This window comes from Gambusia affinis, linkage group LG08 (assembly GCF_019740435.1).
Source record: "Gambusia affinis linkage group LG08, SWU_Gaff_1.0, whole genome shotgun sequence".
Lineage (NCBI taxonomy): Eukaryota > Metazoa > Chordata > Actinopteri > Cyprinodontiformes > Poeciliidae > Gambusia > Gambusia affinis.
In genome coordinates, this window is record NC_057875.1 from 7,288,087 (window position 1) to 7,310,844 (window position 22,758).

General features: G+C 39.6%; 1 protein-coding gene across 3 annotated transcripts in view; it reads left to right on the forward strand.

The window, feature by feature from the left end:
- syt7a (synaptotagmin VIIa) overlaps positions 1-22,758 on the forward strand; it is a 106,158-nt gene that overhangs the window by 41,064 nt on the left and 42,336 nt on the right. The window contains exons 2-5 of one of the 3 annotated variants that reach the window (XM_044125346.1): positions 2,686-2,789; positions 12,953-13,032; positions 14,208-14,342; positions 21,170-21,577. In XM_044125346.1, coding sequence (XP_043981281.1) covers positions 2,686-2,789; positions 12,953-13,032; positions 14,208-14,342; positions 21,170-21,577 — 727 coding nt within the window. Of the gene's footprint in view, positions 1-2,685; positions 2,790-12,952; positions 13,033-14,207; positions 14,343-18,588; positions 18,723-19,907; positions 21,578-22,758 lie in introns of those variants that run through there. The other 2 variants (XM_044125347.1, XM_044125345.1) reach the window with 2 other exon arrangements.

Here is a 22,758-nt window from a genome sequence, read left to right on the forward strand (position 1 = left end):
TCTTTTGTAAAAATAAAAATTGCTTATCCTTTTTTATAAGAGGACTTGCTGATTTTGCTCCTAACCAGCTGAATGGTATCCTTCAAATAAATATGCACGTTAGTTAAATGTGTGAATTCACGCTTGCCTGCCAAGCAACTGTGTAATGAACCTTCTAAACACAGTTGGTAGATACTGTTATGATGAATAAACACCAGCCATAATATAACAAACACAGAGTAGCAAGTCAAGTCATGTTACCTATTTAGTTACAATTAAATTTCTGCATAGAAAACAGCATTTACTGCAAGAGGTATTTAAAAAGAAATCTCCAAAGATTCTGCCTATATGCATGGTAAAAGAGTCTGTGTGGCTGAGCAGTCTGAGTGGATCTGATAGTTATCAAATAACAGTCAACGTCTTAATGGTCAACAAGAGGATTTATTTAGGCTTTAATTAGTGGATGGCATCTAAACGTTTGGCTGAAATATAAATAGGTCTTCAGTAAATATCGAACTCCCATCTGGTAATGAGGGGGCAGGGATATAACAATATGTGTTATCACTTATTCCCAAACACATTCAGTTATAATCACTCACTGTGGATCCAAAAGAAAGAATGAAAAATAGGCACTCGTAATATATCATAAAAATATTGGATTAAAGCACTGAATTTGTTAGTGAGGAATGCTGAAATGATGCAAAATGCAGGCTTACAGACTAAGATTTGGATAAAAGCTTTATTTCACTCAACAAAAACCCAAAGCAGGGAATCCAAAATCATAAATCCAACAACAAGAGGAACACAAAGACAAAATCCACTGAGTGAAGGAGTTCCAACACTTCTGATGGATTTGAAGAAGGACCAAGTTTATATGCTGATGGAGAAGATGATGAAAGGGATATAGAAAAGCCAAAAGATTTATTTATTCCATTGTCAGAAAAAAATGACAACCAAATAAAGCAGCAGATAATACATCAGATGAGCACTAACTCACATTTAAGTGATTTGCAGCTTAAAAAACCTAGCAGGACAAAAAAAGTGTAAAAATCTAAAATATCCACATGTTTTTAATAGACTAATAGGTTTGGTATGAGATTGTCATGATAGTATAATAGAGGGTAAAAATAATGAAAAAATAGGGCTGGACGATGTGGCTTAAAAATGTATCTCAATATAAGAGTTTCATGTCAGTCAGTATCAATAAATATTGATGGATTTTTGGTTTTAAATATCTGAAATACTGCATATTGGTGGTGTGACCTTTCCTCTTTTATCCACGGTTTTCACTCCACACCGTTGTTGTTTAATATTAAGCAGTTATGCAGAACGGTGACGAAACGTTAAACAGCTGCCGCAAGTTACTCAGCAAGTTGTTGCTAGGTAACCAAAGAGTGAGTGAGTTAGTTGATGCCAAAAGCCTTGTTCAGCTGGCAATGAGAAACTGAACAGCTAAAGCCTTTTCTTTACCTACATCTCCCAGAATGCTGTGCGGTTCTGGATCCGAGTTTGGTGAAATTAAGCTGTGTTCATAATACAAGAGAGAAAAAAAAAGTTCTTCCAGCAAAGAGTTGTGTCCTATTTGTTGTATTTAGTGCAAACTAAGTCTTTTTGCTCTTGGGGAAGCTTGCTTGGATCTAGTAGCCTAATTGCTGTGTGCTTCTCATTAATTTCTTCCTCTTTTTTTTCATCCATGTTCTGTGCTGGTCTGTGCCGGGTCATGGTTTCTGAAGTGGACTCACGCTGGCTCTGAAACAGTAGCTGAGGCAGAAGAGAAAGAGGCAGCTTTTCCACATAAAACAACTTCACTGCCATTTTTTGCTCCTTTCTGAGCTAATCTGCTCCCACGGGTCTTGGTGAGAAGGAGAATAAACGCAAAGATAGAATGGAAAAATATGATGAAAAGGCCAGTTGTGACAAGCACAGAAAGGGAGAGAGATAGCTGTTAGGGAAACGAGAACAAACCCAGTTGGTGTAGGAAGGCTGAACTGTTTTTCAGTTTTTGTCGTTGAGTGGGCTTGGAGGTGTACTCTGGCATATTGCTGTTTATTCAGGAACTATTAGGTAATGCAATACCAAATTTCAACATATTAGCATCTTTCCCCCATCATTTAGGCTGAGCATCTCTGTCATCCAAAGTGAAGATATTGAAATGTGGATTCTAAAAAATTCCACACACCAGGGGAAGCAGTGGATGGTGATTTTTATGAGTCTTCCAGAGCCACCACAGTCCCTGGGCATCCTCTGCTGCCCATTAATCATGAGCTCTCTTGCATTGTCACCCCAGCCTCCCATCCACCTCACCACCCACACCCCACCTTTTCACTCTCAGCCTGTCAGTTAACAAGCCTCGACGCCATGACAGTGACGTGTGTGCGGCTGACTGATGCCTGCCTCAGGTTTGTATTGAAAAGGTATTGAAATGCTCCTCCACGGAGGCCAGTAAGATTGTATTTCTCTGCTTACGATGGAATGTAAAAAAAAAAAAAAAAGGAAAGAAAAAACAGCAGCCCAGCTTGGCAATTCAATTAATCGTGCAGGGGAGAAGGCGCAGATCTATTTTGAGACGCTTTCCGTTTGACAGCATCTACAGTGGCATGTAATCAACCCGTGTTTTCATTTTAAGCACCTGTATGTCTCCCCTGCCCACCCCCAAAAAAGACATCACTGATCTTTTTCCTCTTTTATGTGTTGTTGTGTGTCCAGGCTCGGTGTCCCTCAGTGTGTTCCTGGTCTCCCTCGCAATGACAGTTTGTGCAGTTTGGCTGGTGGCTCTTTGTGGCGTCTGTGGTTGGTGTCAACGGAAACTGGTAAGTTTACGTACAAATACAAGCAAAAGCTTTAATCTACACTGCATTACATTACAACTGGAAGTGTTAAAGGGGAAAATATTGCATAATTTTTTTTCAGTCTTTCTTTTTCCTCATCAAAAACATTCTTGGAGTGAATGTTTCATGCTGTAGTCTCCTAATAGTGCACTACAGGCCCCTGCTTCCCCATCTCTGCTCCTTCAGACTAGTGACAGCAGGAATTAGCAAACACCTGGTGGAGCTGTGCATCAGATGAGCTCATCATAACAACTACTTCTCAGTATGACACTCCTGAAAATGATTGAACGGCATTATGGATGAACATGGTTGTGAAGGAGGCGTATTGGAAAGACTAGGAGTTTCTTAAAGAGATAGAAACCTGATTTCAAGGTGATAAATTGCAGAATTGTTTCTAATGTACCTCACAGTAATAAATGGAGGTGACATAGTTACTTGATTGTAATATAAAATGGCACTATGTACCTGAAAAATACATAATTCCGTCCGTTTAATACACCTAGATAATCAGTGAACCATGGAAAAAACAGAAAAAAATTCATGCGCTTGTTCTGAATAACCTCATTTATCCTTGGTGGATAAATGTGCACACATAATACCTGTTGATGCACCTTTTGATTAAATTCTAGTATTCAGTCTTTTTAATTAGGTATCTGTAGGCATTGAAGGCTAAAAGATGTGGTGTGGTCCATTTTGTACATTACACAAATCTTAGTGGTTGTGAACTTTAAGCATCAAGGGTACAATGTGAATCTTCCTGGATGACTCTGCATTTATTCATAAACAAAAGGTTTTCCATCAGTAAAGTTATTAGATTGTGTGCTTCCTGCCTTCATAATAATTATTGTAGAAATATAGATGATTTAGGCTAAGATTAACTTATTGTATAAAAACTGAAAGTTCTCATTTTGGGTAATATCTGTTGTAACATATCTATTAGTAATTATTACACCATTAGCTTGTCAGTATTCCTACATTTGTGATTATTTTTCTATTTGTGCAGCTGTGTGAGCTTAATTTTATCAACCCAATTCACATTTATTTACACTTGAGCAGATTAATCCGGTGGCTGCAAACGTAAGCTTTCTGCTGCCTGGATTCATACCGTCTGTTTAAATGCCTTTGACAGAGGGCTCCAATGTAATGAGCTTATTTCTAAAAGGCATCACAAAAAGGTGTGAAATGCTGGTTCTAATTTCAAAAGGGGTTCTTATGTTACATCAAATGTATGCGATGCAAAATTTTTCTATAGGTGTTACAGTCAAGTAATTATCAGTTGAAGGGATAACTTTTTCTCCTGGAATATTTTTTAAACAAGAGCACATAAGTCATTGGTAGTAAAAAAAAAATTTTCTGTTGTCTCTTTAGGACCCAATATACTTTAGGCTTTTATTTGAATGTTCACATGCATGTGAAGGTTAAAGCTAATAAAGACATGCAGATGTAGTGGGATGACAAAATGTATGGAGGACAGATCCTGCCACAGTTGGCAAGAAAAAAAAGAAAAACATGGCTTGATAAATTAACTAATGTAGCAAATATTACATCCAAAAAAATAAGAATTTTCTCAACTTACTAGACTATACAGTGACAATTTATTGTCAATTTTAGCAGGATCTTCTGACCATGTTGGGCGTAAGTAGTTTTTATATTTTCATAATTGATTTCTTCAGGTATAAAAGGAGCTGACTGCCACTTAGCTTCTTTTTTCTCAACTTCATGCTATATAATATTTGCTTTGGAAACCAGTGATTAAAATTAATGTTCATAGTTTAATACATGATAATGAACATACTCAATATCTATTAGCAAGGGATTACATTAACGTACTTCAGTTTAATCAAAAACCAAATCATATGAAATTGGAAGAGATTATGAAATTAATGCCGAATTAAATTTTACTACACAAATGTATAAACCAACATGCGCTTGGATTTTTTTGGGTTTACAAACCAGAATGCTTTTTTAGAACTAGCAGCGCATTAACTTTGTCAGTGTAACATCAGAATTAGCATAAGCCAAGCTTCATTGGTGCACCTCCATAGTTTAAAGTAGCTGAGTACTTTAAAAACACCTCTTGCCTACATGAATAAAGAGTGCAGACACAGTATGTGTGTAAAATTGTCTCTCTGAGCCCAGATGAAGCAAACTGACCTCTGACAGAGGGCGTGTCATTGGAATTATGTGGTATGAAATGTAATTGATTAAACAGGAGCCACCATTCATCACACAGACAGACCTATAAGCCTGAATGCCACTTCATCTTAAAGGATTCTTTTCACATTTTTATGCCTATAAAGTTAATTTATTTCTTATCCACCCTGGTACAACCAACAAAAACTTGCTTCAAGTTTAATATCGCCTCAATCTCTTTTTCAGCTCAGTGTTGCTCTGCCAGGTCACTCTAATAACAGAATTTGACAGTACAGCAGGTTTTACACACACTATGCCTCGCTATATACGGCCATTGGCAGTGCTACAATCACCAAGAAGGTGGCTGTGCCTGAATTACTTGCTGATGTCATTACAACATATAGGGGGTAAATGATCCTTGCTAAAAAGGAACAGAGGTTCTGGACAAGCTCTGTGTTGTTTCAACATCACATTATATTTGATATTCCACCTTAAAATAAATGGAGCAGTGAATTTCTTCTAGTTTCCTGTGGTGAATAGAGGTAGTTCTGTTGCCGGTGTAATGGGAAGTCTCTGAGGTCCTCCTCTGAGCGCCGCTGCAGATGAATCTTATTTTTATCCTCTGACGGTGCTGTGAAGCAGTCCCGCTGCAGCCGCAAGTTGAGATTAAGTGACAATTTTTCTGACCTCACAACACGATGATGGCCGCCATCGACCACACAGAACGATTCTCTTCCCTCTCTCACGAGATGGCATTTAAAGCAGCCTTTTTGTTTTAATATCAGTGAATCTAGTTACCTTCTGGGTCTGTGTTTGTGTGTGTAGCGGACACAGTGGGAGGAATTAAGACGTCAATTAAAGCGCTTTGTAGTCTTTGGACCACTTACTTTGGGGAAAAAAGGACGGCAGCCCACTGGTGTGAAACCACTTTCAACGCAGCTGTTTAATGTACAAAATAATTAGGTGTGACCGAAATGAATTGAGCTCATTTCTCTGATGAGAAATGTGTTATTTATGACATGCTGCTGTTTGAGGAAGCACAAACAGTGTTAATCTGGTTAAAAACAACTTTTTCACATATCACGAAAATATTAGTTTTCTCCAGGGCCTTATAGACGTATTCATACCTCCTTAAACATTTTTGCCTTTTGTAAAGCTATAAGCTAAAACTTGCTTGTGGCAAAGTGCAAGCGGGAGTTTTTAAGGCTTTTTTTCAAAAGTGTCTTGTCACTCTTCCATAAGGGGAAGATGTTTGGAGTGCACAATTCAGTTGACTCTTGTCCTGTCACCAGATTTCCCACCTGAGCTGTGGATGTCAGAGAGCCATGGGCTTCCCTGATCAATGCTCCTCCTTATCCTTATTTGGCTTATCAGGTTAGATGATTGGCCACTGGCTTGTGTTGGTGGGTTTGCAGACTTTATGTGATCTCTCAGATGTATGCCATCAGTGACATCATAACCCACTATAAAGAGGAAATGCTGGGGCGGCCCTCTCATGCACCCATACCTAAAGAGACAAAGAAGAAACGAACGGAAGTAATTTACCAACTTAGAAACTTAGGAATTTAGAAACTTTAACAAAACTTTCACCTAATAGTGAAAGAAATTAAAAATAATATGTTTAAGGGACAAATTGTAAATAAATACAATTTTTACCACTTCAAATAGGTTTCAGAGAAACGGTGGATGGCACTGGTACATTGCAGCAAGGTAGGCACTAGCCTCTATGGGATCCTGCACAAATAATTGCGTATGGATGATGATGTTCTTTAATAATCTCAGTTGTTTACATCACAACATTTTAAAACTTAGATTAGATTATTCACATGCAGACTAGTAATTTACTAACTAGGTTTATGGAAATTCACTTGACATGTTTCAGATCTATGTTTGTTCCCTGAGTTCATACCAGAATTTACATAAACATGCTTGCTTTAAGCTAAACTCTTTTATTAGCTTAATAAAAGAGTTTATTAAGCTAATAATATACTTAATAATGGAAAATGGAATACAGGCTTCTGTATTCCATTTTCCATAAGGTCGTGCTTCCTGCATGTTTCTTAACTCGTGTCCAAGGCATTTGTTTTGGATATTTCGGAGTGTACTCTTAGACAGCGTCAGCTTTTATAAGAACAAGCAGCTTGCCTGGAGCCTCACGTGTCATTTGCAAGTGGACCCATTCCAGTTTCTGGTATGATTCATAGGTTATAGACAAGATGTTTTTGGGCAAGTGTTGCTTTCGGTATTTTAGCTTTGGCAAACTGGTGCAATGAGTTTTGTTTCAACGGTCCTGACATGAAGTCAGCCTGCTTAAAAAAAAAGCTCATTTTTGAAGTAGAACACAAAGAACAATTTAGTTTGTTGTGGCATATTTTGAACAAGTACGTAGTCAGTGTTGTTTAATGCCTGATTTAATCCCAGTGGAAACAACAGCAAGAAAGCAACAAATACTAATACAATAATCTCTTATAATGTGATTATTGGGTTCCTGTGTGGTGAGGCTGATAGGTGTCAGCAGGGGCCTCTGCTTTCGGTAGTGGGAGAGATTTTCAGATTTCAGAAGCGGTGCGGCTCTAACATCTGTTTGAGCAGCAGTGGCCGCTTGGCATTCAGAAACCCCCCACCTGCTCCTGTGTACCTTGTTGCTGTTTGATCCGTGACATAGTTGTGAGTGGGGTTAAGATTGAACCAGACCACTTTCACAGCACTCACTCAGGGTTTCCCTTTAATATTCTGCCAACTGCTATCGTATGAGAGAGAAATGTTCTAGTTATCAATGAGATGATCACGAATCAAAAATGGTCATGTAGTTATGAAACGGTTCCTGGAGGATGTAATATGCAACAGCAGAATGCAGGTAAATCAAAAGGATTTTGACTGATCCTAAATATAAATCACTTGATTTAACGGCCATTTTAATAGTTGACTCCTATTTAATTGTGGAGGGTTTCTGGTAACATCCAGTGAGCGTGTCTACTCTTGTTGCCTGTTAATTCATGGCAAACAAACACAGCTGGGTGTTGGAAGGCGAGTCCACTGCTGGGTGAGACAGAAAGAGAGCCATGCTTTTAACTCTGCCTCGTTTCATGTTGGGACTCTTTCAGAAAACTCTCAGCATCACCGCAGGCAGTCCAAGACCACTTCTCCTCTTACTCATCTGCAGCTCTTCAGCAGTAACTAAACTTGCTGCTTCCTCCAAACAAAGCATTTCCTGAGTTTCTGTCCCTTTTATTAAGTCAAAGCATCCTCGTCAGTGCCTAAGATACGGAAAATGTGTTGTAAAGTTCCTTCTCTGTTGCGCCATCCTGTTGCTATACTTTGTTTTGAGAGTCATGAAAGAGGTGTGTGCAGTGTGGAAAATGTTCCATACTGCACACACCTTCTTCTTTATGCAGCATCACTCAAACAACGCTGTTGTCTCAGGTAGCATAAAACTGTAATAATGTTATGTCAGTTTTCCTAACATTTTGAAGCACAGGCTGAAAACCGGTGTTTATTTACCAATTTGTTTTAATTGCCAGCCTAGAGACTACAACACCAGTGCTACCTTCAGTAGACAGCAGAGCTTCCAAAATGTGTAATGTTTATAGTGATTGATCTTTGCGAAAGACTTCTTGATGGTGAATGCTCCATAATATCTTCCCCTAAGCCAATATGAAATTGCTTTTTCTTAAAAATCAATACAAAAAAAAGGCAACATCCCTCAGAGATTTTGGTCCAAATTAACTTCAGAACATCAGAGCTATTGCTGCTAATTTGTTAGCTGCATGTCCTGATAGAAATCTTCTGTTACACAACATCCTGAAGGGATTTGACATCTGGCGACTGTGGAGAGACTCAGAGTACAATGAACGCATTGTCATTTTCAGGAAACCAGTTGAGATGGTTAGATCTTTGTGGACCTTCCCTGTCCTCCCCTGTGGTAATTAAGGTCAGCAGCAATAGTCTGGTAAGCTGTGGCATTTAAACTGCGCTAATTTGGTACTCAGGGACGCAAAAGGAGGTAAGAAAATATCCGCCATAGCTTTTCATCGCTGACACCAGTCTGATACCATTCAGACTGGATTTGTGATTTGATCTTACACCAAATTCTGATCCCAACATCTAAACGTCACTTTCCCTTATCTATTATTGCGTAAATTTGGTTTTATGTATGTTTTTTTCTGCTTTTGCTCATTTGATACATGGAGTATTGTGTTAAATGATGGTGTTCTGCTTACCTTAGTTGTAATCATTGATTGCTTGAGCTACTGTTGCCTTTTCATCTTCAAGAGCGAGTCTACCCATTCTCCTCTGACCGCTGACATCATCAAGACATTTTCATACTATAAAGCTTCTGTTAACTGGATTTATTTATTTATTTTTTTGCTTTTAATTTTTCTCTGCACACCTGAAAGAAAATTGTGCATACATCATCTATTCCTGTATTAACTTGTGTTGTTTGATACCAACAGTAACACATCAAGTTCAAAATCTACTTTTTGTTGTCATTCTGATGCTCAATTTGAACTTCAGCAAATCCTCTTCAGCTTGTCTAGATGCCTTAATGCATCGATTTGTTGCATCGGGATTAATTAATTTGCTTTTAGCATTAAGTAGGTGACCAGATGTACCTATAAATTGACCAGCTAGTTTAAATAACATCTAGGTCAAGTGTGAATCAATGAAGTAATAATAATGTCACTGACAATGTGTGCCATTGCCCATACATTGTTTCCAAATTAAGACATGCAACCAACTCAGTCCAGTGGCTGCAATAATGGATTAACCATAACCCCGTATAATTATTTTTTTATGTTTGCATGTGAGATCAGTGCTGGATTAGGACACCTCCGTCTTTATAAGTAATCTATTAAAATGATTTTGTCTCTATCAATTTATGCTTTGTCCATCAAGAGGCTGGTGCTTATTTTAGTCACATTAAACTGTTAAAATATGAAGAATAAACATATGGAGTTTATTATTATTTATAAAAACACTGACTGTACTATAGAGGTGAACTAAAGCTCAGTCATAATTGTCAAATGTATTGTTATGTAATACAACCACATAACTTCCTTCTCTGATTCTGTCATGACATACTACAGTTAGAAAGTTTTGTCAGTTAAATTTAAGTTGGTTATTATTTTTTCAATTTCCAAAATTTATTTGTAGAATTAAGATAAAGAACTTGTCCAGAGAAACATACTAAATTCCTAACATAAGCCTAACTCGTACAAGAAATTGCAGCATAATTTAAAACAGCCAATTCAGAACCTGATTAAATATTTATTTTAATTTATTCATTAAGCTAATTTGTTTTTTTAAAACTAATTATTTAATTCTTTCAAAACAAATGGTTTATTCTGGGAATTTGTTAGAACTGAATGTGACTAAATGATCTAAGTCTTACTAATTAACTGGAACACCCCCAACAGAATTTAAGTCATAATATGTTCGATTGCTAGAAAGTATTTGGGGGATTATTTCATTATTTGATCCATTGTTTTGCTGTGAAATTTATTATGAAGTGCTGACTCAAAGCAAGACCTCACTGAAGCCTTCAGTCTGAAAACAAAAGCCCAGGTGGTGAATTTTATCGTCTACTATTGGTTTTCTGTAACCTAGATTTGGAGGTATTGACTTCATTTTGTCCTTTGTTTTCTGTCTTATTTTGTAATAACTGCTCAGCTTTGTCATATCAGCCTTTATAGATTTCTGCTGCCTTACTGTGTTTAAGGAGAAGAAAATGACTTTTAGCTATCCATTCTTGTGAATGAGCTTGAATGATGCTGTACAGAAGTTCTTTAGTTTCTATTTTTTGAAGCTGTGTGTTCTCTGCGAGACGGCTGTGTCTCACTGCAGAATGGATGACTTCTTCCTCGTTTTAAACCCAACCTACTGGGGGCTGTCTGTCACTCACTGTTTCACTCAGTTCTCATTTTCACCTGTCTCTCTCTCCTGCTACCTTCCATGTCATTGTTTCACAAGCTGCTCTGTGCCGTCGTTGTTTTTCACTCTTTGTGCTCAGGCCTCTTTTTTGTTTTTCAATTTGATTTCCATTTTCAGCTTTCGCTCATCTTTCTTGGCGCGGGACCTCTGCTCATCTCCTGGGTCCTCCCACCTTCCAGAAAATTTTACTATTCTAATGAATGAAACATGAGTTTTTTTTTATAGTTTGTCCTCGCTGCAAAGAAAAGCACAGTTTTGCTCTCCAAAATAATTGTTGTAGATTGAAGAATTTGTTGTAGATTGAGCAAAATCTTTGGAAAAGTCCACGTCTTCTCCTTGGAAGTTATACCTTATGTAGTTTTCAGACACATTTTTGAGTTCCTCTGGGAGTACACACACAGAAACATGCAAATTTTCTTTTGTGTTTTATAAGGAGTTCATTTGAATTTCAGTGTATCATTCTCTGGCCCTCTCTGTTTCGAAGCTTTTTAACTGGTTATCTGCGATTGTTTATTCACTTGTTGACCATTCCAGTTTAGATTATATCTGAACACGCAAGACTTGAGCGGCTTAGTGTCCGTGTATGTATTCGATATGATCCTGTTTGCTATTGTGGCCTTTATCTTTCTTTCTCAGCAGAGTTTTTGTAAACTCTGACTTTGCAACAAAACCAAAATCCACATAATTCTGGGATCTGCTTGCAGTTTTGGGGTGATCTTGATTCTCGGAAACACAAACTACGAAATGTGCCACCCGGCAAGAAAAAAAAATAAGTTTTTGGGAATGAAAAGCATTTGATAATACATATTTCAAATGTTGTAAAAAAATCAAACAAGAATTTAAAATTATAAACAACATATACAGATACATTGCCTTACTATCTTTAGAGGTCAGTGATCATTCACATTTACAGGGTAATTTATTTCAGTGAACTTACTCCTTATTAGTAAGGTCAACAAACTTCTTTTTGGCTTTGTTTAAGTTGTCCAGACTTTAGTTTTTATAATCTAACTCTGCTCTAAAATATTCCACCCTTAAAGTCAGGTCTTTTATATTCACTGGCCTTCTTTGCTGCATGTTAACTAATGTGCTTCAACAACTTTCTGGGACCTTCGGAGAACAGCCATGTTTGTGCTAAGATTAAATTGCTCCCTGATGGACTCTACTTATGGAAAGATTAATGCAAGCAATTGGTTTCACTGGATTTATTCAAGAGTGTCAGAGTAAAGAGGGCTACATATTACAGATTTTTATTAGTAAAACCATTTGATCCCCTCATGTCATGCAACGTGACAAGGTGAAATGGAAAAGTGGATAGGGCTTTAGCTATTTTATTGCGCTATAGTTATATGACCCTGGTAACAAGGATGCTGCTTTATGCTACACCAAAATGTCTTAGGCTCTAAACGCAATTAACTTCCAGTAAAACAGCTGAGCTCTGGAATCGTACCTTTAGTCAACATAAAGAGTTGAACTCATAGGGAGGAACGTGCTCTCCTCTTTGTGTGTATCAGAGCATCACTTTTAGTGTTACGCTCATGGTTTTTTGTGTGGAAGAGCATCTTTGGACTGATTCCCAACCCGTTCCACTCGTATAAAAGTGTCAGTAGAGATTACGTGCAGCAGGACACGTGCTAGGAGCCTTTAAAAGTAATGAGCTTTTCCAGAAGAAAGCGCACAGGAGAACCTACTTTTTGAGCCCTATAAATTGCCATTATTTTCATGGTTACTGCAGGTCATGGTCCAGCTGTTTGAAATCAGGTTTGTGCGGGACTTTTAGGAATGCCACTCTCCAGGACCCGGCGGATTACCTCAAAGAGGCAATTGGCATGTAAATTTCAGGGTGGTGTGAATGATAATCGTAGTCAGAAATGACTCTTCACAGCAGATTTGATTTGACTTTGATTAGTGTAATCAGAGTATCACGAGGAGTGATGGCACAGTGTTTCTGAGATAATGGGAGAGGCATTTACACTTGAAATTAGCACAGCAAAAACACAGCTTCAAAAGGAGAAATTCAGGCTAACCTTTTTGTGTCTTTGTTTTCCTCATCATCCCGTCCCTTCTCCGTTTGGCTCCAGGGAAAGAGGAACAAGCCGGGAGTGGAAACAGCCGACACTCCAGACTCTGCACGTGGGCGAGGGGAGAAGAAAGCCATCAAGTAAGTGTCTGGTAACTGGTTGGGGTGGAACAGTCTGGTGATAATGAGCTCGATTTGGTTCGGCTTTGAGTCCCCCCAATGAACATCCACGCAAACGACGCAAAAAATGAGCATTAATTGTTTTTGTTATGCGACAATTTCCACAAGGATAGTCTTCTGGAGAGCAGTGTAATACCAGGACAGTGATTCAATCAGTTTAGATTTGATCTGCATTATTTCACATTTGAAGATCTTTGTTGTGGATGAAATCCTTTGACTGCTCAAGAGGCTGCAGGTGCAAGGCAAAAGACTTCTTGTGAAATGCATGACGTCTGATTGTTTTGGGGTGATATTAATCTCACATTTCTTACAGGAATGAAACTGAGATAAAGGCATTTTATGGTCTTGGTAAATGAAGCTGGATAGGTCAGGTTTATGTTCCTGTATGTCCTGCTGTATTCCACGTAATAACCTGCTTGTTCTCTTCTTTAGCCTGGTTTTGCCTCAGCTACCTTCAGTGTGTGTTTTATTTATTTATGTATGGATGGTTTTTAAGCACTGAAATGGGCTTCAGCTTATAAATGCATTCTGACTTGGTTTGTTGGATCTCTTAAGTTTTTTTTTGTTTTTTTTTTTTCTGACTGGCTCCAGCAGCGTTGGTGTTTTCTGTTGGTCATTTCAGCTTCCAACTCCTTCCTCCTTTCTGCTCTGTCCCTGTGCAACATCTCTGACCGCTGGTGTGTGACTTGTACAATATTAGCGATTCTGCTCACTGCACTCTCTGACTATGTGTGTAATTTCTCTGCACTGTGTTTCTTGCTTTCTTGCTTTCTTTCTTTCTCACTTCTCTTAACACCAGGGTTGGGGTGCAGACTTCACTTCTGCTTCAAGAGTTTTCTATTATTATGATGTGCCTTTTATTAGTTTGAGTCTTTTTCTTATGTGTCAAATATGTCTGTGGAGTTGACCACCCTGAATAACCACCAATGTGTTTTTAAATACACCTTCTACGACGACTTGTCTGCTTCAGGTAGAGAAACAGACTTTAAATCTGGGCCTGCTGTGTTTCCGTCGATGCAAGAACAGCCTTCGTCCTCCAGCCAAGCCCCAGGGACGGCCTGTGATGTAAATGCTCGGTTGGTGCTAGGTCTGTCCGTAGTTGTGTTGCTCTGACCTGTCTCTCTCTTTGGCCGCAGTGATCTAGACAGAGACTTTTGGAATAACAATGACAGCAGCACAGTGCAGCAGAGGTGGAGCTCCTATCCGCCCAAGGAGTTTGTACTAAACATTTCTCCCTATGCCCCATATGGAGATCCGCGCCTCACGCTCAAGTGAGTCTTGATCCAAGTTTGGTAAGAGACTTCCCTCTGAGCAGGGCTGTAATGAGGCAGGGGCAGCACTGCTCTCTTTCTTTTTCTCCTTTCCCTTTTTCTTTTCCTATCTTCCCCTTCCCACATATTCTCTTCACCTGCTTTGCTGTCATCACCATTAGCAAACTCATCCAAATTCTGATTGGACGTTGATAATTTCCATATGTAAAGACCAAATCTTCTCACAGATAATGGGGATATTTACTGGAACACTCATTTTATAAATGCAATAAAAATATGCATATTTGTTGACCTGCTTTTGTTATATAACATCATTTCCATCATCTGTAGTAACAACAACAACAACAACAATGTTGATGATGATAATAACCCGACCACTGTTGGCACACTGGAGGGCACAAATGATTGCTAATGATGGCTCTAGTTGGGAAATCTGAGCACAGCAAATGCCACTTATGCACATTACAGCGTCCTGTTGAAGGCATTTGACCATTAGTGCATCAACAAAATAGCACAGTCATAAAGCCCCCCAGCATGTTTCTGCTGCTTCTGTTCATATTGCGCCTCGCAAAAGTATGTACACCCCTTCATATTCTGCACATATTTCATCCACAAACTGTGAAAAAGCAACACAAAGTAAAGCATAATTGTGAATTGGAAAGAAAATGCTAAATTGTTTTAAAATATTGTGGGAAGGAAAAAAGAGGGATAAAGGCAGTTGAGCATTTGAACCCATTCCCTTTTACTCTTATGTCTGTATAAACATTTAATGCTGTCAGTTGTCATCTAATTAGCCTGATGCTTGTTTATCTCCTTTTACTGTGAAGACCTCAGAGGTAAACAAGGTCAGACAAGTCAAAGAGCCAAGACTCCCATGGTAACTATGGAAGAGCTGAGGAGATTCACAACTTAAATGGAATAGAGGATAATGTTTCAGAAGGACAATGATCTTAAACATATAGCCACAGCTACAATGTCGTACTTTAGATTAAAGCATACTCATGTGTTTGAATGGACTAGTCAAAGTCCAGACCTTCATGAATGTGTGTAAAGATTTACAAAAGATGTTCACAGATGCTATTCATCTAATCTGGCTGAGCTCCTGCTGTTTGGAAAGATGAATGAGCATAAAATTCAATTTGTAGATGTGTTACACTGATGAAGGTGAAAAGTGGTTTTAACAAATTCTGTTTAAATCCAAATGCATGCAACTTATTCCTGATTTACAATAAATTTTCTGCCACTTTACATCTTTGTTTTATTTTGTGTTGGTCTTTCCCATAAAATCAAAGTAAAACACATTTCAGTTTGCCAGCATTAAACGACAAAGGAGTGTGAATACTTTTGCAAGGCTATGTATAATATCATCTTTAAGTGATGCACAGACGCCCCCTCACTCTCTACAGCCCTGCTGCTCCACACTAACTCCTGACCTATAACCTCGCCCCTTTCTGCCCATGGTGTGACCATGGAGACGGACAACCCTCATTTTCCTTCTCTCCAAAAACACTTTTAACCAACCTTTTTCGATGATGTTTGAAATCTGCCTGTCCTCTGCCTGTTTCTTATATTTGTGTGGTGCTATTGTGGTCGCTTTTGTCGTGGAGGGTTGACCGTTACCACCAGGTTGCAGTGTGGTGACAGTTCTCATCTGTACTTAACATCCATTTGTGGCTTACTCTTGAATTCTTCTCCCATCAATGTAATATCAACAGTGTGTGCTGCACTAACATTGAATCACTTGAACTGCATCTGCTCTCTGCCATTTTTGGGAGACAATATAACACTGTTTTCTTTCTCCTTGTTGCTATAAAAATCTCACTTGATTCCAATGAAACTCCGGCAAGGTCACCTCTGGGCCCTGAGAGGACATTTAGATTCTGGGAATTGATCTGACAAAACTCCTGATAATTGGTCATCTTAACCAGATTGCCCAGAAAAAAAGGCTGCACTCAAGTCTTTGCATTTCAGTATTTAAGAAAGCATTCAAGTTTCCCATTTGTTTCCTATCAACATCTGAGTCATAAGATCCTGCCTTCATGTGTGAAAAGTGGTGAGTTTTCTCTACTACACGGTTAGCAGAAATAATCTGCTAAATCACTGGTGTGTGGGCCTGAAAAATAGTGGCATTCAGTCAAAGTGAGACTATATAATGATAAGTTTCTCACAGGGAGAGACGAAGGCGACCTCTTGACTCCCACCAATAATATGTTGCTAAAGCCAACAGACAGCTGGAAAATCATTTCCTTTCTGAACTCCCTCGAGATGAGCAGCTTTCCGTCGTCATAATGACACCGAGCCTCATTTAGTCAGTCTCCCTGTAAAAAGGATTTAGTGGATTTAATGATAATTTTTAAACATTTTCTACAGCCATAACATTCTTTTCGCAAAGGGTTATAGCTATTGAAATATTAAAGTCATAATTTAATAAAACCTGTTCAGGTAAGGAAATGGTATTTATACTGGCTTCCACTTTTATTGGCAACCCTAGTGGAGCAGTGTAAAAAATAACAATTATATTAAACGTTTATTGAAATGGCAGACAATAAAAATCAGCAAACCCAGCGTTTATTACTTATAGTCAAATGTCTAAAAATTGCACAAACACACACACATGCATAGCCATGTATTCTAATATTGCTGGTATTTTTATTTTTATTCATTTAAAAATTTTGATGAGTTATAGATGCCAAATTTGATAGAAAGTATCAAATCTCAGAATATTTTTCTATTGTGTGTTGGAATGGAGTGAAAAGTAAAGAGTATGTCACACCACTTTTCAGATTACAGTCTTGGGAATATCGTCTGTCATTGTATATGGCAGATTATAATCAATGAAGTAACCAAAACAACTTCAGACAGTATAAATTATTTGTCTGAAATTTTAGCTTTAATATAATTTTTAAAGTTTAATCAGTAATACTTTTATAACAAATTTATGTCAGATCATGATTTCTTTAACGTCAAGTTGTCATAAGAGACATTTTGAATAATGTCAACTTTGTATTAAAAGTGTCATGATTTACTGAATGACAATAGTCATAAATATTCATGAAGACTTACTCATGTTCATGACAGGTTTTATGTCATATTTATGACGATGTCATGACAGTCTTATTCACAACCCGTCAAATAAAGTGTTACCCAAAATAATCCTACTTGCTTTTCCCTGTGTTAAAGAGTAAATATACATTCACCTTGTGCTCTGCTCAGATGAGGCTTGTATCCCATCCTGACCATCGCACAGCTAAAGTTGTGATCGATAATGCATAAATATGCAGGATTGTGGCAGGTAGTGAAAGTCAAATTTGAAAGGTGACCCTGGTGCAAGTTTAATACCCTTACCTCACAAGCATGCACGGTGCAATGCAAAGTTTTAGGAGCCTTGTGTTTTGTGTTTTCTGGAGCGGAGGAGCCATGCCTTTTAATGAAATGCAGTCATGTCACCAGAGGGCACTAATGTTCTTTTAATTTTGATCACCACTGCACCCGTTTTGAGATTAAATTTGAGTTGACAACTGCCTTTAATGGGGACGTTGATTAATTCCGGTACCTTGTGCCCGCTTTTGAAGGCCGGTGTGATTAGCACAGTACTTTCTGCTTGGCGTTTATCTTTCTGAATACTGTCACTGAGTCTTAAGTGCTGCCTAAATGACAAGTAGATATTTCAAAAGGGATCTTTTACACATCAAAGTACAAAAACAAATCGTGCCCAGTGGCTTATGAGCACCAAATATTTCTCATGACGTCATGCTTTATTTGATAAGTAGCACAACACAAGGCCTAGAAGCTCAAATTAAATTAAAGGGAATAACTAAAAAGCTAAACTGCACACCTTTTCTCCTCTAAGCCCAGAGGAGGAACTTGTTGCTGGTTTTTCATCCTTCACAGGCTACCTCTAAATCCCTCTCCTCCTCCTCTTGCTTCACCTAGCCGTCCTCTCCCCATCCCTGTCCTTTTCCACGCTGGACTCCAGACCACTTTCATTCACCTGCTTTCTATTTGACCTCGAAACCTGGGTCTGCCCCTTCACACAGTCCACCGATCGGTCTCACCTCCTTAACCATGTGGTTTCTCAATCTGTTTTTTTGTGTGTGTCTTTGTGTCTTTCTCACTCTCTTTGGTCTTTCTCTTCTCTGCCCATCATTATCCCCCTCTTCTGAACCCTTTGTCTACTTTGGGATCTCTACATCATCTCTTGTCCCTCAGTGGGGCGGTTTCGGGGGGGCAGAAAGGGGCTGCCGCAGCTGGGCATGGGGATGCTGGGGGGGGTCCTTATCGTAGCGACAGCGTGAAGAGCATGGTGACAGAGGGAGTGAAGGCTGGGAAGTGGCAGACCGTCCAAAGCCACATGCAGTCCGGAGGATTAAGACCTACCAAGTGAGTTCAGAACCAGAAATTATAAAAATCAACGCTTCAGTTGCAAAATGCACACCTGACTCACAAAAGATGTAGTTCTTTTGGGTTTATCCCTTTAGCTGCATCAATCATTACATGAATGACTTTAATTTGGGAACAAACAAACAAATAATGTACACTCAACACCCCTCAAGCCCGCCACAGTCACTTTCCTTTCATACACGCCAGTTCTTCCAGTTGTTGCTCTGCATCCGAGTTGCACATTTCTTATTGTCTCATCACTACATGTTGAATGATAAATTATATTTAACAACTTAGGCACACATTGAACATGCTAACATTTTTCTCAGTGAATATACTTTTAATTGGAGCTATTGATTGGATAGAGAAGTTTTTTCTACCTGATAACTGCTTCATTCTAGATTTTGGGTACATTAATGTTTTTTTATCTTCATTTTGCAGACAATGATTATAGGAAAACCTTTTGTGCTAATCCAGCTCTTTCTCAAACTATCTGCAAGTGAACCTGAGATGAATAAGGATAAAACATGCTGAAACATATAATTGGGACTTGATGTTAGTCGGGAACCTGATACCGACCTTTTCAGAACCCTGAGGCAGTAACTAGTTACAAAAGCACTCTGATATAGATTTAGAGACTACTTGGGTGTGTGTAATGTCTTCATGAGAGCAGGACTTACATGCTGCCAGCAAGGTTAAGGTAACCAGAAAGACATAAATCCTTTCTTTCTCTCAAACTTTTTAATTAAGACTTGAACTTACAATGTAAACTATCATTCACTGTACAAATACCTCATCTGTGACGTCTGACATGATGCCGGGGCTATATTCAGTCTTCTGTAAAGGAGGCAGTTAAACGCTGGTGCTGTGATTTTCTTCACATTCCGTTGACACTTCATGCCTGCGATTTCTTCCTCCACAACACATTTACGCTCATCACTACCTCACTCACTCCTTTTCTCCTCCTCTCATCTTTCTTTTTGCCCCTGTCTGTAATTGGATTCTATTTTCAGGCCGCCATGAGTGTCTGTGTGTCTCCTGTGTTTGTGTCTCGCACCCTGTTTCTTCCCATCTCTCCTCCATCGTCACCCTATGCTCCCATCGTGCTCCACTGGTCTGTCACCGTCTCCTCTGCCCTGCCCGCTCTCCATCGTTTACCTCTTTCTTACTAACTGGTTTAGTTTTGCAAGGCATCCATTGAACTTTTTTCATCCTTTTATGTGTAGCTGTTAGGTACGACGAATATCACAAGAAAAGCTGCATGTAAATTGTGCTGGATGAGGTAATGCTAACTGCACAAACTGATGGGAATAGCTCTCTCATGACCTAGTTCTGGTAGTCTGGGTTACACAGCGATCCAAGAGAGGAAGTTATATTTAGTTAGGAGAACAAACTAGAAAAAGAGAGGATGAGAAGTACTGTAGAGTCTGCAAAACACAAGAGTGATGTATAAGTAGGCAGACAAAGGAATTCTAATTGCATTGTGGGATAGTGGTTTGAGTCATTTTAGGTAAGGCAATTAATCAGTTAAACAGTATTTAAGAAGGGGAGGAGTGGAAATTAGGAGACTGACAGAGGGGGAGGGAGTCTTGCTGTAGAAGTTGGTTGGCTGTCAGGATCTCTCCAGAGGTCCTGCATGTGTTTAAAAGACCAAAAATACTTAGACAGAAATGAGGAGAGGCTGTCAGAGGTGGAAATGTTGACAGGCGAGTAGAAGAAATGGGGATTTCTCGTCGAACCACAAAGCTCTCAACGGCGAGGCCCGGAAGCAGTAAAACCTCGACGCGCACCCCGCGATGCGGCCGTGCCGCTCAGAGCCGCAACACACCTGTACGGACGGTCAACATCCGACCGCTGCCGCTGCGAAGCTCACCTCCATACAAACAGCATGCTCAAGCCACACATCCACGCAAGGCGCACTCACGTCCGATGCAGACTCACTGCTCGACCCAGCACCACGAGCAGCACATGTCGCATGCCGATCATCACTCAGGCTGCACCTTTTACTGCTATTTTTGCTACTGCTGTTACAGCTGCTGCCTCATGTTGCTCTCTTTTTCTCTCCTCCTCCTCCTTTCTCCGCCTCCCAACGCTCCTTTCTCTGATCCCTCCTCCACTTTGACCTCAAATACCACCACACCTCCTCCCTCCTCTCCAATCACACAACTTTCAACTTCTTGTTTGGATGAACTTTCCTGCTTCTGCCCGGATGCCAACCTGACTTTGTCTCCAATACCTCCCCAATGCCCTCGACCTCTTTGTCTAATCTCGGATGATTCCTCACCTCTCCTCATCACGTCCTGTCCTGACCCAACCACCTCCGCCTGTCGTGGTTCCTCATACTCCTCTTCAACATCGGACTCCCTCCCACGTCCTCACAAACCAATTCTCTGCCGGCCCTGGCCATCAACCCGCTCTCTTTCCTCGTTACTCCTCTGCCCTCCCAGCTTTGGCGATCCAGTCTTATCCTATGCCTCCACCCTGGAGCACATTCCCACCCGGCCTCGGACGCTGCTGCGGCAGCAGAGTCTGCAGCAGCCCCTCATCCACCCATCGGGTGCGGGTCTCGGCCACCCTCCTACCACATCCCAAAGCTTGGGACAGTTGCACACAGGACCTGGACAGCCTGGGGGAGGTGGTGGGGCAGGGAGAGGAGATGGCGGCAGTAACAGTGGTGAGGGTGGGGGTGCAGGTACACGAGGCAGTGGCCGGGTTGCTCGGGGCGGTTCAGGGGGAGCAGCCGCCTCACGCTATAGGGGAGGCGGAGCAGGAGGGCGCTCTCGTGGCAATCCTGGAAGCTGGGATTACATGATGGACCAGATGAAGAACCGGGGCCTGGATGTCAAGTCCTTCCTGTAAGTCTCTAAAAGCCTTCCTTTACTCATAAATAAATAATAATAGATGTTGTGCTATGTATTTATTGTTATATATTTATGTAAGGTACATCTTTAATGTGTACTTCTTTTCAGAATTGAATAGTTTTCAGTAAAATAACTTTATATGCTTAAGTACTAACCAGTGCATAATCTACAGCCTGCAGATTCTCATCCTTCAGGTGTTTCTGTATGTGTGCATCAAATATCCAGGGAAGGATATTACTTGTTTTTTTCCTCAAAATATAATGAATTATATTTGTCTTTGCGAGTGTGCTGATGTGCGTAAGAGAACATGGCAGTGGAGCTCAGTTTAATAATTACTTCTATAGTAACTTTTAGTAACTATCAACAATTGCAGCGATAGATTTAGGATATATGAACATATCTCCAAAATATAAGCATGTATTTACAGAATATTTTAACCTTCTGTTAAAATACTTTAATCAACAAACTCTAGCAGAGCTTGTAACAATGAAAGAATAAGGACTAATAAACCAACCAGATGTCAAACAGTAAAAGGGTCTACAAGAATAAAGCAATAAAATGATGCAGTGATGTCAAGGTTCACTGTAAGTGTTTACATATATATATAATTGAGATTCTTTCTGCAGGAGCTCAGATAAGCTTAGTTTAGGCCTATTTTTCAGCCTTGCTACAGTCACTGGTCACCCAAACATCATGGTTTAGGGTCATGCTGTGAAACTCCTACATTCTGGAAACTTAAATGAAAATGGGTAAATGCAATTCTTTTTGCAGTTTCTTTTGTTCTGTATGTAGTCCATACCTTTTTTTCCCTGTCATGGCTGGGTAGAACTCTTTAGCCATTATTTCCCACTCCACTATAGAAATAAGTTTAAATTTAAAAATACTAAACTGCCCCTCCCATTGCTTTGTTTTAGATAATCTAATTTAAGTTAAGATGCATATTTAGCGGGGCCGTACTGTGGTGGCGTAGGGGATAGCGCAACCCACATTTGGAGGCCTTCAGTCCTCGACGCAGCGGTCGCGGGTTCGATTCCCGGACCCGGCCAACGTTTGCCGCATATCTTCCCTCTTTCCTGTCAGCCTACTTTCGAATAAGGGACACTAGAGCCCACAAAAAGATGCATATTTAGCTTGCTACCTGCCCTTTACACCTGATATTTTTAATGGATAAATGC